Source organism: Salvelinus namaycush, chromosome 25, assembly GCF_016432855.1.
Source record: "Salvelinus namaycush isolate Seneca chromosome 25, SaNama_1.0, whole genome shotgun sequence".
NCBI lineage: Eukaryota > Metazoa > Chordata > Actinopteri > Salmoniformes > Salmonidae > Salvelinus > Salvelinus namaycush.
In genome coordinates this window covers 36,228,280-36,243,611 of record NC_052331.1, presented here as the reverse complement: position 1 = coordinate 36,243,611, position 15,332 = coordinate 36,228,280, and the positions used below count along the sequence as shown (strand labels likewise).

The 15,332-nt window shown below is 46.2% G+C and overlaps 1 protein-coding gene across 1 annotated transcript in view; it reads right to left on the bottom strand.

The window, feature by feature from the left end:
• Window positions 1-805: 805 nt before the first annotated feature.
• The window catches only part of LOC120019923 (gamma-crystallin N-A-like), a 16,695-nt gene continuing 2,168 nt past the window's right edge, over window positions 806-15,332 (bottom strand). Inside the window, exons 2-3 of the mRNA XM_038963334.1 lie at window positions 1,982-2,127; window positions 806-941 (exon numbers count right to left, since the gene is read on the bottom strand). Coding sequence (XP_038819262.1) covers window positions 806-941; window positions 1,982-2,127 — 282 coding nt within the window. The remainder of the gene's footprint in view (window positions 942-1,981; window positions 2,128-15,332) is intronic.

Genomic DNA, 15,332 nt, shown 5'->3' with positions numbered 1-15,332 from the left:
CATCTTTGTCTGGGAAAATGGCCCAGTAAGAATGGAGTGTGTTGATTAAATATAAAGATATATATAATAGATAATATATAATATATAATATATAATTTATAATAGATAATATATAATAGATAATATATAATAGATAATAGATAGTAGAAAATAGATAATTTATAATAGATAATTTATAATAGATAATTTATAATAGATAATAGATAGTAGAAAATAGATAATTTATAATAGATAATTTATAATAGATAATATATAATAGATAATAGATAGTAGAACATAGAAAATAAGGATCTTTGTATCGTCATACAACAAATGGAAATAACACTGAAGATGGTGATAGTGGTTTCTGTTGAGAAATAAACACAAGAATGTGATTAAAATACTTTTTGGTTCTGTCTTTTTATTATTTTACAACTCGATTAGAAGATAAAAGAAACAGTTCCGTGCCCTGTGATGTAAACGTTGTTGACTATACCTCGCCAAGCTCCGTCGTGTAATCCATGTATGTATGTATGTATGTATGTATGTATGTATGTATGTATGTATGTATGTATGTATGTATGTATGTATGTATGTATGTATGTATGTATGTATGTATGTATGTATGTATGTATGTATGTATGTATTTTCTAACCAGGGATGTATTCACATTCAGTGAGGTGACACGTTCAGAATGTTACAGATACAAATGTCATGAATAGAACTGACTATGTCTTCTGAACATTTTCCGTAAAGTTGTGCCCCTTACTGGTTGACATCCCAGGTTTGACCTCTCGGACTAAGGTCAGAGGTCAGGGGTCGTAGTTTAAAAGTAGTTGACAACCCTGCGGATGGACTGGATGTTGGGGTTCTGGGCCTGCCACTCCACGTGACTACAGTAGTCTCCTCTCTCCACGATATACATACGGCCACGGAAGTTAGGTTCCTCATAAAGCACCCAGCTATGGAGGGAGAGGAAGAAGAGGGGGAGAGGGGAGGAGGAGGGGGAGGGAGGGGGAGAAGAGGGGGGGGGGGAGGAGAGAGGAGGGGGGAGGAGGAGGGGGAGAGAGGAGGAGAAGGGGGAGGGAGGGGGAGAGAGGAGGAGGGAGGAGGAGGAGAGGAGGAGGAGGAGAGGTGAGAAGAGGGGGTGGTGAGGAGAGAATGAAAGCAGGATGGAGAAGATGAGAGGGAGGAGAGAAGAGAATATACAGTATATAAGTCTTTACAATTTCTAGTCACACTGTATGTTAGGGATTACTGTATGAAGTGTTTACCGTAGCTAATTAACTGTATACAGTGTTTACCGTAACTCATTTACTGTATAAAGTGTTTACCGTAGCTAATTAATTGTATAAAGTGTTTACCGTAGCTAATTTATTGTATAAAGTGTTTACCACAGCTAATTAACTGTATAAAGTGTTTACCGTAGCTAATTTACTGTATACGGTGTTTACTGTAGCTAATTTACTGTATAAAGTGTTTACCGTAGCTAATTTATTGTATAAAGTGTTTACCATAGCTAATTAACTGTATAAAGTGTTTACTGTAGCTAATTTATTGTATAAAGTGTTTACCGTAGCTAATTTACTGTATAAAGTGTTTACTGTAGCTAATTTACTGTATAAAGTGTTTACCGTAGCTAATTTACTGTATAAAGTGTTTACTGTAGCTAATTTACTGTATAAAGTGTTTACTGTAGCTAATTTACTGTATAAAGTGTTTACCGTAGCTAATTTACTGTATACAGTGTTAACTGTAGCTAATTTACTGTATAAAGTGTTTACCGTAGCTAATTTACTGTATAAAGTGTTTACCGTAGCTAATTTACTGTAAGCTTATAAAATGTTTATTAATGTGCTTATAAACAGCTAGCAACAAATCCCAGGAGCTCTAGAGATGCATTGATGAAATGAATTGAATGGAGTTGAATTGAATGGAATTGAATTGAATTGAATTGAATGGAATTGAACTGTCAGCAGCAGTTGATTCAGTAGATACGTACGCTCCGTCTCCGTAGACCTTCAGAGAGTTGATGCAGTTCTTGGTCAGACCGCGTCCCTGCAGGAAGGGCACGTCATCACACACCTCAACACACTGGTCAGCAAAGTCAGCTCCCTCAAACAACTCCATCCTGTAGTGTTCTCCATGCTGGAAGAGGAGAGGAGGAGGAGGAGGAAGAGGAGGAGGAGCAGGAAGAGGAGGAGGAGCAAGAGGAGGAGGAGAAGGAGAAGGAGAAGGAGAAGGAGAAGGAGGAGGAGGAGGAGGATGAGGATGATGAAGAGGAGGAGAAGGATGAAGAGGAGAAGGAGGAAGTGGAGGAGGAGGATGAGAAAGAGGAGGATGAGAAAGAGGAGGAGGAGGAGGAGAAGGAGGAGGAGGATGAAGAGGAGGAGGATGAAGAGGAGAAGGAGGAAGTGGAGGAGGAGAGGGGGAGGAGGAAGTGGAGGAGGAGAGGGGGAGGAGGAAGAAGAAATTACATCACTGTGACTTTAAGTTTAGATGAAGTTCCAACAACCCTCAACTCAACTCAACTCAACTTCTCTATCTCACATTGTAATGTACCAGTCTGTCTTCTCTATCTCACATTGTAATGTACCAGTCTGTCTTCTCTATCTCACATTGTAATGTACCAGTCTGTCTTCTCTATCTCACATAGTAATGTACCAGTCTGTCTTCTCTATCTCACATTGTAATGTACCAGTCTGTCTTCTCTATCTCACATTGTAATGTACCAGTCTGTCTTCTCTATCTCACATAGTAATGTACCAGTCTGTCTTCTCTATCTCACATTGTAATGTACCAGTCTGTCTTCTCTATCTCACATTGTAATGTACCAGTCTGTCTGTCTGTCTTCTCTATCTCACATTGTAATGTACCAGTCAGTCTGTCTGTCTTCTCTATCTCACATTGTAATGTACCAGTCTGTCTGTCTGTCTGTCCTCTATATATCACATTGTAATGTACCAGTCAGTCAATCTGTCTTCTCTATCTCACATTGTAATGTACCAGTCAGTCACTCTGTCTTCTCTATCTCACATTGTAATGTACCAGTCTGTCTGTCTGTCTGTCTTCTCTATCTCACATTGTAATGTACCAGTCAGTCACTCTGTCTTCTCTATCTCACATTGTAATGTACCAGTCAGTCTGTCTGTCTTCTCTATCTCACATTGTAATGTACCAGTCAGTCACTCTGTCTTCTCTATCTCACATTGTAATGTACCAGTCAGTCACTCTGTCTTCTCTATCTCACATTGTAATGTACCAGTCAGTCAGTCTGTCTTCTCTATCTCACATTGTAATGTACCAGTCAGTCTGTCTGTCTTCTCTATCTCACATTGTAATGTACCAGTCAGTCTGTCTGTCTTCTCTATCTCACATTGTAATGTACCAGTCTGTCTGTCTGTCTGTCTTCTCTATCTCACATTGTAATGTACCAGTCAGTCACTCTGTCTTCTCTATCTCACATTGTAATGTACCAGTCAGTCACTCTGTCTTCTCTATCTCACATTGTAATGTACCAGTCAGTCTGTCTGTCTTCTCTATCTCACATTGTAATGTACCAGTCAGTCACTCTGTCTTCTCTATCTCACATTGTAATGTACCAGTCAGTCACTCTGTCTTCTCTATCTCACATTGTAATGTACCAGTCAGTCAGTCTGTCTTCTCTATCTCACATTGTAATGTACCAGTCAGTCACTCTGTCTTCTCTATCTCACATTGTAATGTACCAGTCAGTCTGTCTGTCTGTCTGTCTTCTCTATCTCACATTGTAATGTACCAGTCAGTCTGTCTGTCTTCTCTATCTCACATTGTAATGTACCAGTCAGTCACTCTGTCTTCTCTATCTCACATTGTAATGTACCAGTCAGTCACTCTGTCTTCTCTATCTCACATTGTAATGTACCAGTCAGTCACTCTGTCTTCTCTATCTCACATTGTAATGTACCAGTCAGTCACTCTGTCTTCTCTATCTCACATAGTAATGTACCAGTCAGTCAGTCACTCTGTCTTCTCTATCTCACATAGTAATGTACCAGTCAGTCACTCTGTCTTCTCTATCTCACATAGTAATGTACCAGTCAGTCACTCTGTCTTCTCTATCTCACATTGTAATGTACCAGTCAGTCTGTCTGTCTTCTCTATCTCACATTGTAATGTACCAGTCAGTCTGTCTGTCTTCTCTATCTCACATTGTAATGTACCAGTCAGTCTGTCTGTCTGTCTTCTCTATCTCACATTGTAATGTACCAGTCAGTCTGTCTGTCTTCTCTATCTCACATTGTAATGTACCAGTCAGTCAGTCTGTCTGTCTTCTCTATCTCACATTGTAATGTACCAGTCAGTCTGTCTGTCTTCTCTATCTCACATTGTAATGTACCAGTCAGTCTGTCTGTCTTCTCTATCTCACATTGTAATGTACCAGTCAGTCACTCTGTCTTCTCTATCTCACATAGTAATGTACCAGTCAGTCACTCTGTCTTCTCTATCTCACATAGTAATGTACCAGTCAGTCACTCTGTCTTCTCTATCTCACATTGTAATGTACCAGTCAGTCAGTCTGTCTTCTCTATCTCACATTGTAATGTACCAGTCAGTCTGTCTGTCTTTTCTATCTCACATTGTAATGTACCAGTCAGTCTGTCTGTCTTCTCTATCTCACATTGTATTGTACCAGTCAGTCAATCACTCTGTCTTCTCTATCTCACATTGTAATGTACCAGTCAGTCAGTCAGTCTGTCTTCTCTATCTCAGATAGTAATGTACCAGTCAGTCAGTCTGTCTTCTCTATCTCACATAGTAATGTACCAGTCAGTCTGTCTGTCTTCTCTATCTCACATAGTAATGTACCAGTCAGTCAGTCACTCTGTCTTCTCTATCTCACATAGTAATGTACCAGTCAGTCAGTCACTCTGTCTTCTCTATCTCACATTGTAATGTACCAGTCAGTCTGTCTGTCTTCTCTATCTCACATTGTAATGTACCAGTCAGTCACTCTGTCTTCTCTATCTCACATAGTAATGTACCAGTCAGTCACTCTGTCTTCTCTATCTCACATTGTAATGTACCAGTCAGTCAGTCTGTCTGTCTTCTCTATCTCACATTGTAATGTACCAGTCAGTCACTCTGTCTTCTCTATCTCACATAGTAATGTACCAGTCAGTCAGTCACTCTGTCTTCTCTATCTCACATAGTAATGTACCAGTCAGTCAGTCTGTCTTCTCTATCTCACATAGTAATGTACCAGTCAGTCAGTCACTCTGTCTTCTCTATCTCACATTGTAATGTACCAGTCAGTCAGTCTGTCTTCTCTATCTCACATAGTAATGTACCAGTCAGTCACTCTGTCTTCTCTATCTCACATAGTAATGTACCAGTCAGTCTGTCTGTCTTCTCTATCTCACATTGTAATGTACCAGTCAGTCACTCTGTCTTCTCTATCTCACATTGTAATGTACCAGTCAGTCAGTCTGTCTTCTCTATCTCACATTGTAATGTACCAGTCAGTCACTCTGTCTTCTCTATCTCACATTGTAATGTACCAGTCAGTCTGTCTGTCTGTCTTCTCTATCTCACATTGTAATGTACCAGTCAGTCAGTCACTCTGTCTTCTCTATCTCACATTGTAATGTACCAGTCAGTCTGTCATCTCTATCTCACATAGTAATGTACCAGTCAGTCAGTCACTCTGTCTTCTCTATCTCACATAGTAATGTACCAGTCAGTCAGTCACTCTGTCTTCTCTATCTCACATTGTAATGTACCAGTCAGTCAGTCAGTCAGTCTGTCTGTCTTCTCTATCTCACATTGTAATGTACCAGTCAGTCTGTCTGTCTTCTCTATCTCACATTGTAATGTACCAGTCAGTTAGTCTGTCTTCTCTATCTCACATAGTAATGTACCAGTCAGTCAGTCTGTCTTCTATATCTCACATTGTAATGTACCAGTCAGTCAGTCTGTCTGTCTTCTCTATCTCAGATTGTAATGTCCCAGTCAGTCTGTCTGTCTTCTCTATCTCACATCATAATGTCCCAGTCAGTCAGTCTGTCTTCTCTATCTCACATAGTAATGTCCCAGTCAGTCTGTCTGTCTTCTCTATCTCACATAGTAATGTCCCAGTCAGTCTGTCTGTCTTCTCTATCTCACATTGTAATGTCCCAGTCAGTCTGTCTGTCTTCTCTATCTCACATAGTAATGTACCAGTCAGTCAGTCAGTCTGTGTTCTCTATCTCACATAGTAATGTACCAGTCAGTCAGTCTGTCTTCTCTATCTCAGATAGTAATGTACCAGTCAGTCTGTCTTCTCTATCTCACATAGTAATGTACCAGTCAGTCAGTCAGTCTGTCTTCTCTATCTCACATAGTAATGTACCAGTCAGTCAGTCTGTCTTCTCTATCTCAGATAGTAATGTACCAGTCAGTCTGTCTGTCTTCTCTATCTCAGATAGTCTGCCGTGTGGCCAATTCACCTGAATATTCTGTGATGCGAGGTGAGAGAAGCGAGACAGAGAGAGTGAATAGAGAGAGAGTGAGGTAGATAGAGCGAGACGAGAGAGGGAATAGAGAGAGAGTGTAGTTGGAGAGAGAGCGAGACAGAGAGAGGAATAGAGAGGAGAGGAGGTGGAGAGAGAGCTAAGAGAGAGGGAGATAGAGAGAGAGTGGAGTTGGTAGAGAGAGCGAGACAGGAGAGAGGGAATAGAGAGAGAGTGGAGGTGAGAGAGAGCGGGACAGAGAGAGGGAATAGAGAGAGAGTGGAGGTGGGAGAGAGCGACAGAGAGAGTGAATAGAGAGAGAGTGGAGGTGGAGAAGAGCGAGACAGAGAGAGGGAATAGAGAGAGAGTGGAGGTAGGAGAGAGCGAGACAGAGAGAGGGAATAGAAGGAGAGTGGAGTAGAGAGAGCGAGACAGAGAGAGGGAATAGAGAGGAGTGGAGGTGGAGAGAGGCGAGACAGAGGAGAGGAATAGAGAGAGAGTGGAGTGGAGAGAGAGAGACGAGACAGAGAGAGGGAATAGAGAGAGAGTGTGAGGTGGAGAGAGAGCAGACAGAGAGAGGATAGAGAGAGAGTGGATGTGGAGAGAGAGCGAGACAGAGAGAGGAATAGAGATGAGATGAGTAGAGAGAGAGTGGAGGTGGAGAAGATGCGAGACAGAGAGAGGGAATGAGAGAGAGGTGGAGGTGGAGAAGAGGAATAAAGAGAGAGTGTAGAGAGTGGGAGAGAAGAATAGAGAGAGAGGAGGTGGAGAGAGAGCGAGACAGCGAGAGGGAATAGATGAGAGAAGTGGACGTAGAGAAGAGTGGAGTGGAGAGAGAGCAGACAGAGAGAGGGAATGAGAGAAGGGGAGTTGGAGAGAGAGCGAGACAAGAGAGGGAATCGAGAGAGAGTGGAGTGGAGAGAGGCGAGACAGAAGGGAATAGAGGAGAGTGGAGGTGGAGAGAGAGCGAGACAGAGAGAGGGAATAAGAGAGAGGTGGAGGTGATGAGGAGAGCGAGACAGAGAGAGGGAATAGAGAGAGAGTGGAGTGGAGAGAAGCGAGACAGAGAGAGGGAATGAGAGAGAGTGGAGGTGAGAGAGAGCGAGACAGAAGAGAGGAAATAGAGAGAGGTGGGAGGTGAGAGAAGACGAGACAGAGAGAGGGAATAGAGAAGAGTGGAGTGGAGAGAGAGCGAGACAGAGAGAGGAATGAGAAGAGAGTGTGAGGTGGAGAGAGAGCGAGACAGAGAGAGGGAATAGAGAGAGAGTGAGGTGGAGAGAGAGAGCAGACAGAGAGAGGGAATAGAGAGAGAGTGGAGGTAGAGAGAGAGCGAGACAGAGAGAGGAATAGAGAGAGAGTGGAGGTGGAGAGAGAGCGAGACAGAGAGAGGGAATAGAGAGAGATGTGAGTGGAGAGAGAGCGGACCGAGAAGGATAGAGAGAGAGTGGAGTGGAGAGAGACGAGACAGAGAAGGGAATAGAGAGAGAGTGGAGGTGGAGAAGAGCGAGACAGAGAGAGGAATAGAGAGAGAGTGGAGAGAGAGAAGTGGAGGTGGAGAGAGAGCGAGACGAGAAGAGGGAATGAGAGAGTAGTGGAGGTGGAGAGAGAGAGATAGAGAGAGATGAGAGAGGTGGAGAGAGAGCGAGACAGAGAGAGGAATAAGAGAGAGTGGGAGGTGGAGAGAGAGCGAGACAGAGAGAGGGAATAGAAAGAGTGGAGGTGGAGAGAAGCGAGACAGAGAGAAGGAATAGAGAGAGATGGAGTGTGTGAGAGAGAGCGAGACAGAGAGAGGGAATAGAGAGAGAGTGGAGGTGGAGAGAGAGCGAGACAGAGAGAGGGATAGAGAGAGAGTGGGAGGTAGAGAGCGAGCGAGACAGAGGAGGGAATAGAGAGAAGTGGAGTGGAGTAGGAGCGAACGAGAGAGGGAATAAGAGAGGTGGAGGAAGAGAGCGAGACAGAGAGAGGAATAGAGAGAGAGTGGAGGTGGAGAGAGAGCGAGACAGAGAGAGGGAATAGAGAGAGAGTGGAGTGTAGAGAAGCGAGACAAGAGGAGGGAATAGAGAGAGAGTAGGAGGTAGAGAGAGAGTTGATGTGATGAGAGAGGGACAGAGAGAGGAGATGAGAGAGAGTGGAGGTGGAGAGAGGGAAGAGAGGAGATGAGAAGGGGTAGAGAGAGCGAGACAGAGAGGGAATAAGAGAGAGTGGAGGTGAGAGAGAGCGAGACAAAGAGGGAATAGAGAGAAGTGGAGGTGGAGAGAGAGCGGAGACAGAGAGAGGGAATAGAGAGAGGTGGAGGTGGAGAGAGAGCGAGACAAGAGAGAGGGAATAGAGAGAGAGTGGAGGTGGAGAGAGAGCGAGACAGAGAGAGGGAATAGAGAGAGAGTGGAGGTGATAGAGAGAGCGAGACAGAGAGAGGGAATAAGAGATTGGAGGTGGAGAGAGAGAGCGAGACAAGAGAGGGAATAGAGAGAGAGTGGAGGTGAGAGAGAGCGAGACAGAGAGAGGGAATAGAGAGAGAGTGAGGTGGAGAGAGAGCGAGGCAGAGAGAGGGAATAGAGAGAGAGTGGAGGTGAGAGAGAGCGAGACAGAGAGAGGGAATAGAGAGAGAGTGGAGGTAGAGAGAGAGTGGAGGATGGAGAGAGAGCGAGACAGAGAGAGGGAATGAGAGAGAGTGGAGGTGAGAGAGGGAATAGAGAGAGAGTGGAGGTGGAGAGAGGAGAATAGAGAGAGAGTGGAGGTGGAGAGAGAGCGAGACAGAGAGAGGGAATAGAGAGAAAGTGGAAGGTAGAGATGAGTGGAGGTGAGAGAGAGCGAGACAGAGAGAGGGAATCGAGAGAGAGTGGAGGGGAGAGAGAGCGAGACAGAGAGAGGAATAGAGAGAGGTGGAGGTGGAGGAGACGAGACAGAGAGAGGAATAGAGAGAGAGTGGAGGTGGAGAGAGAGCGAGACAGAGAGAGGGAATAGAGAGAGAGTGGAGGTGAGAGAGAGAGCGAGCAGAGAGAGGGAATAGAAGAGAGTGAGTTGGAGAGAGAGGAGACGAGAGAGGGATAGAGGAGAGGTGGGTGGAGAGAGAGCGAGACAGAGAGAGGGAATAGGAGAGAGTGGAGGTGGAGAGAGAGCGAGACAGAGAAGGAATAGAGAGAGAGTGGAGTGAGAGAGAGCGAGACAGAGAGAGGGAATAGAGAGAGGAGTGGAGGTGGAGAGAGAGCGAGACAGAGAGAGGAATAAGAAGAGTGGAGGTGGGAGAGAGAGAGACAGAGAGAGGGAATAGAGAAGAGAGTGGAGGTGGAGAGAGAGCGAGACAGAGAGAGGGAATAGAGAGAGAGTGGAGGTGGAGAGAGAGCGAGACAGAGAGAGGGAATAGAGAGAGTGGAGGTAGAGAGAGCGAGACAGAGAGAGGGAATAGAGAGAGAGTGGAGGTGGAGAGAGAGCGAGACAGAGAGAGAGAGAGAGAGAGAGTGGAGGTGGAGAGAGAGCGAGACAGAAGAGGGAATAGGAGAGAGTGGAGTAGAGAGAGTAGTGAGGAGAGAGAGCGAGACAGAGAGAGGAATGAGAGAGAGTGGAGTGGAGATAGGGAAAGAGAGAGAGTGGGAGGTGGAGAGAGAGCGAGACAGAGAGAGGGAATAGAGAGAGTGGAGGTGGAGAGAGAGCGAGACAGAGAGAGGGAATTAGAGAGAGTGGTGAGGTGGAGAAGAGCGGAGACAGAGAGAGGGAATAGAAGAGAGAGTGAGGTGGAGAGAGAGCGAGACAGAGAGAGGGAATAGAGAAGAGATTGGAGGTGGAGAGAGAGCGAGACAGAGAGAGGGAATAGAGAGAGAGTGGAGGTAGAGAGAGAGCGAGACAGAGAGAGGAATAGAGAGAGGTGAGGTGGAGAGAGAGCGAGACGAGAGAAGGGAATAGAGAGAGAGTGGAGGTGAGAAGAGAGCGAGACAGGAGAGGGAATAGAGAGAGAGTGGAGGTGGAGAGAGAGCGAGACAGAGAGAGGGAATAGAGAGAGAGTGGAGGTTGAGAGAGAGCGAGACAAGAGAGGGAAATGAGAGAGAGTGGAGAGAGAGAGTGAGGTGGAAGAGACGAGACAGAAGAGGGAGATGAGAGGAGTGGGAGTGAGGAGAGGAAATAGAGAGAGATGAGAGTGGCGAGAGAGAGAGAATAGATAGAGAGTGGAGGTGGAGAGAGAGCGAGACAGAAGAGGAATAGAGAAAAGTGAGAGTAGATAGAGTGGAGGTGGAGAGAGAGCGGCGAGAGAGGGAATGAGAGAGAGTGGAGGTGAGAGAGAGCGAGACAGAGAGAGATGAATGAAAGAGAGTGGAGGTGAGAGAGAGCGGGACAGAGAGAGGGAATAGAGAGAGATGTAGGAGAACAACAGAGAGAGGAATAGAGAGTAGATGGAGGTGGAGAGAGCGAGACAGAGAGAGGGAATAGAAGAGAGAGTGGAGGTGTAGAGAGAGCGAGACAGAGAGAGGGAGAGAGAGGGGAGGTGGAGAGAGAGACGAGACAGAGAGAGGGAATAAAGAGAGAGTGGGTGGAAAGAGAGCGAGAACGAGAGAGGAATGAGAGAGAGTGGAGGTGGAGAGAGAGCAGACAGAGAGAGGGAATAGAGAGAGAGTGGAGGTGGAGAGAGAGCGAGACAGAGAGAGGGAATAGAGAGAGAGTGGAGGTGGAGAGAGAGCGAGACAGAGAGAGGGAATAGAGAGAGTGGAGGTAGAGAGAGAGCGAGACAGAGAGAGGGAATAGAGAGAGAGTGAGGTGGAGAGAGCGAGACAGAGAGAGGGAATAGAGGAGTGGAGAGAGTGGAGGTGGAGAGAGACGAGACAGAGAGAGAGGAATAGAGAGAGAGTGGAGGTGAGGGACGAGACAGAGAGAGGGAATAGAGAGAGAGTGGAGGTGGAGAGATGAGCGAGACAGAGAGAGGGAATAGAGAGAGAGTTGGAGTGAGGAGAGCGAGACAGAGAGAGGAATAGAGAGGAGTGAGGTGGAGAGAGAGCGAGACAGAGAGAGGGAATAGAGAGAGAGTGGAGGTGGGAGAGAGCGAGACAGAGAGAGGGAATAGAGAGAGAGTGGAGAGGTGAGGGAGAGAGAGCGAGACAGAGAGAGGAATGAGAGAGAGTGGATGGAGAGAGGGAATAAGAGAGGGGAGTGAGAGAGAATAGAGAGAGAGTGGAGGTGGAGAGAGAGCGAGACAGAGAGAGGGAATAGAGAGAAGTGGAGGTGAAGAGAGTGAGAGAGAGCGAGACAGAGAGAGGGAATAGGAGAGAGTGGAGGTGGAGAGAGAGCGGACAGAGAGAGGGAATAGAGAGAGAGTGGAGGTGGAGAGAGAGCGAGACAGAGAGAGGAATAGAGAGAGAGTTGGAGGTGGAGAGAGAGCGGAGACAGAGAGAGGGAATGAGAGAGAGTGGGTGGAGAGAGAGCGAGAGCAGAGAGAGGAATAGAGAGAGAGTGGAGGTGGAGAGAGAGGCGAGACAGAGAGAGGGAATAGAGAGAAGATTGGAGGTGGAGAGAGAGCGAGACAGAGAGAGAAATAGAAAGAGTGGAGGTGGAGAGAGAGCGACAGAAGGGAATAGAGAGAGAGTGGAGGTGGAGAGAGAGCGAGACAGAGAGAGGGAATAGAGAGAGAGTGGAGGTGGAGAGAGAGCGAGACAGAGAGAGAGAATAGAGAGGAGTGGAGGTAGAGAGTGATAGGAGGGTGGAGAGAGAGCGAGACGAGAGAAGGAATGAGAGAGTGAGGTGGAGAGAGGGAGAAAGAGAAGAGATTGGAGGTGAGAGAGAGAATAGAGGAAGAGTGAGAGTGAGAGAGAGGCGAGACGAGAGAGGGAATAGAGAGAGAAGTGAGGTAGAGAAAGTGGAGGTGGAGAGAGAGCGAGACAGGAGAGGGAATGAGAAGAGTGGAGGTGGAGAAGAGACGAGACAGAGAGAGGGAATGAGAAGAGAGTGGAGGTGAGAGAGAGAGCGAGACAGAGAGAGGGAATAGAGAGAGAGTGGAGTGGAGAGAGAGCGAGACAGAGAGAGGGAATAGAGAGAGTGGAGGTGAAGAGAGCGAGACAGAGAGAGGGAATAGAGAGAGAGTGGAGGTGGAGAGAGAGCGAGACAGAGAGAGTGGAATAGAGAGAGAGGAGGTAGGAGAGAGCGAGACAGAGAGAGGGAATAGAGAAGAGTGGAGGTGGAGAGAGAGCGAGACAGGAGAGAGGGAAGAAGAGAGAGTGGAGGTGGAGAGAAGGCAGAGAAAGAAAGATAGGCGGGAGAGAGCGAACAAGAGGAGAATAGAGAGAGAGTGGAGGTGGAGAGAGAGCGGAGATCAGAGAGAGGGAATAGAGAGAGATGGAGGTGAGAGAGAGAGCGAGACAGAGAGAGGGAATAGAGAGAGAGTGGATGTGGAGAGAGAGGCGAGACAGAGAGAGGGAATAGAGAGAGAGTGGAGGTGGAGAGAGAGCGAGACAAGAGAGGAGAATAGAGAGAGAGTGAGGAGAGAGAGCGAGACAGAGAAGGAATAGAGGAGAGTGGAGGTGGAAGAGAGCGAGACAGAAGAGGGAATAGAGAGAGAGTGGAGGTGAGAGAGAGCGAGACAGAGAGAGGGAATAGAGAGTAGAGTGGAGGTGGAGAGAGAGCGAACAGAGAGAGGGAATAGAGAGAGAGTGGAGGTGGAGAGAGACGAGACAGAGAGAGGAATAGAGAGAGAGTGGAGGGGTAAAAAAGGAAGAAGGGAGGGTGGAGGAGAGAGCGAGCAGAGAAGGAATGAGAGAGAGGAGGTGGAAGAGGTAGAGAGAGAGTGGAGAAGAAGAAGCAGAGAGATGGAGATAAGAGCGAGACAGAGAGAGGAATATAGAGAAAGTGAGGTAGAAGATAGAGGAAGGAGCGAGACAGAGCAGAGGGAATGAGAGAGAGTGGAGTGTAGAGAAGCGAGACAGAGATAGGGAATGGATAGAGAGTGGAGGTAGAGAGAGAGCAGACAAGAGAGGATAGAGAGAGAGTGGAGGTGGAGAGAGTAGCGAGACAGAGAGAGGGAATAGAGAGAGAGTGGAGGTGGAGAGAGAGCGAGACGGAGAGAGGGAATAGAGAGAGAGTGGGGTGAGAGAGGCGAGACAGAGAGAGGGAAGAGAGAGATAGGGAGGTGGAGAGAGGAGCGAGACAGAGAGAGGGAATAGAGAGAGAGAGTGTAGTGTGAGAGAACGAGACGAAGAGGGGAATAGAGAGAGTGGAGGGTTGAGAGAGAGCGAGACGAGAGAGGGACATAGAGAGAGAGTGGAGGTGGAGAGAGAGCGAGACGAGAGAGGATAGAGAGAGAGTGGAGGTGATAGAGAGCGAGACAGAGAGAGGGAATGGGAGAGTAGAAGGTAGAGAGAGAGCGAGACAGAAGAGGGAATAGAGAGAGAGTGGAGTGGAAGAGGCGAGACAGAGAGAGGGAATAGAGAGAGAGTGAGGTGGAGAGAGAGCGAGACAGAGAGAGGGAATAGAGAGAGAGTGGAGGTGGGATGAGAGCAGAACAGAGAGAGGAATGAGAGAGAGTGGAGGTGGAGAGAGTAGCGAGACAGAGAGAGGGAATAGAGAGAGAGTGGAGGTGGAGAGGAGAGCGAGACAGAGAAGGAATAGAGAGAGAGTGAGGAGAAGAGCGAGACAAGAGAGTGGATAGATAGAGAGTGGAGGTAGAGAGGAGAGTGGAGGTGGAGAGAGAGCGAGACAGAGAGAGAGGAATCGAGAGATGAGTGGAGGTGGAGAGAGGGAATAGAGAGAGAGTGGAGGTGATGGAGAGAAAAGAGAGATGGAGTGGAGAGAGAGCGAGACAGAGAGAGGAATAGAAGAAGGAAATGAAGAGTGTGAGGTGGAGAGAGAGCGAGACAGAGAGAGGAATCGAGAGAGAGTGAGGTGGAGAGAGAGCGAGACAGAGAGAGGAATTGAGAGAGGAGTGGGGTAGAGATAGAGACGAGGGAATAGAGAGAGAGGGAGATAGAGAGAGAGTGGAGGTGGAGAGAGAGCGAGACGAGAGAGGGAATAAGAGAGAGTGGGTGGAGAGAGAGCGAGACAGAGAGAGGGAATAAGAGAGAGTGATGGAGAAGGAGCGAGACAGAGAGAGGGAATAGAGAGAGAGTGGAGTGGAGAGAGAGCGAGACAGAGAGAGGAATAGAGAGAAGTGGAGGTGGAGAGAGAAGCGAGAGAGAGAGAGGAATAGAAGAGAGTGGAGGTGGAGAGAGGCGAGACAGAAGAGGGAATAGGAGAGAGTGGAGGTGGAGAGAGAGCGAACAGAGAGAGGGAATAGAGAAGAGTGAGTGGGAGAGAGCGAGACAAGAGAGAATAAGAGAGTGAGTAGAGAGAGACGAGTACAGAGAGGAGTAAGAAGAGGAGAGTGGAGAGAGAGCGAGACAGAGAGAGGGAATAGAGAGAGTGGAGGTGGAGAGAGAGCGAGACAGAGAGTGGGAATAATAATAGTTGATTTTGTATAGATATATCTATACATAGAGTATGGAATAGATGTATTTTATTTTATATATATTCTAGACATCCGAGAATATGTAATATATATAGATTGTAGTTTTATATTATATCATGACCGTATAGTTATTTAATATAGAATATATTTGTATTTTAGATATTCGATACAGATATATTTTAATATATTAGATGTAGGTTATAGATATATTGTAGTGGGACTATAGTAGTCTATAGCAGTATAGTTAATCTAGATAGAGTGTATGTTGTCATATTTGAATATATAGATATTTATTGTTTATATCGATAATATTATATATATTTTAGTTTTAATATATCTATAACTAGTATATGAACATATATCTAAGATTTTATTATATTTATATTTTAGTTTGTATAGTATATCGTGACAGGAGAGATTTAATCTGTAGAGTAGTGTAGGTTTTAAGATATCTGATACATATA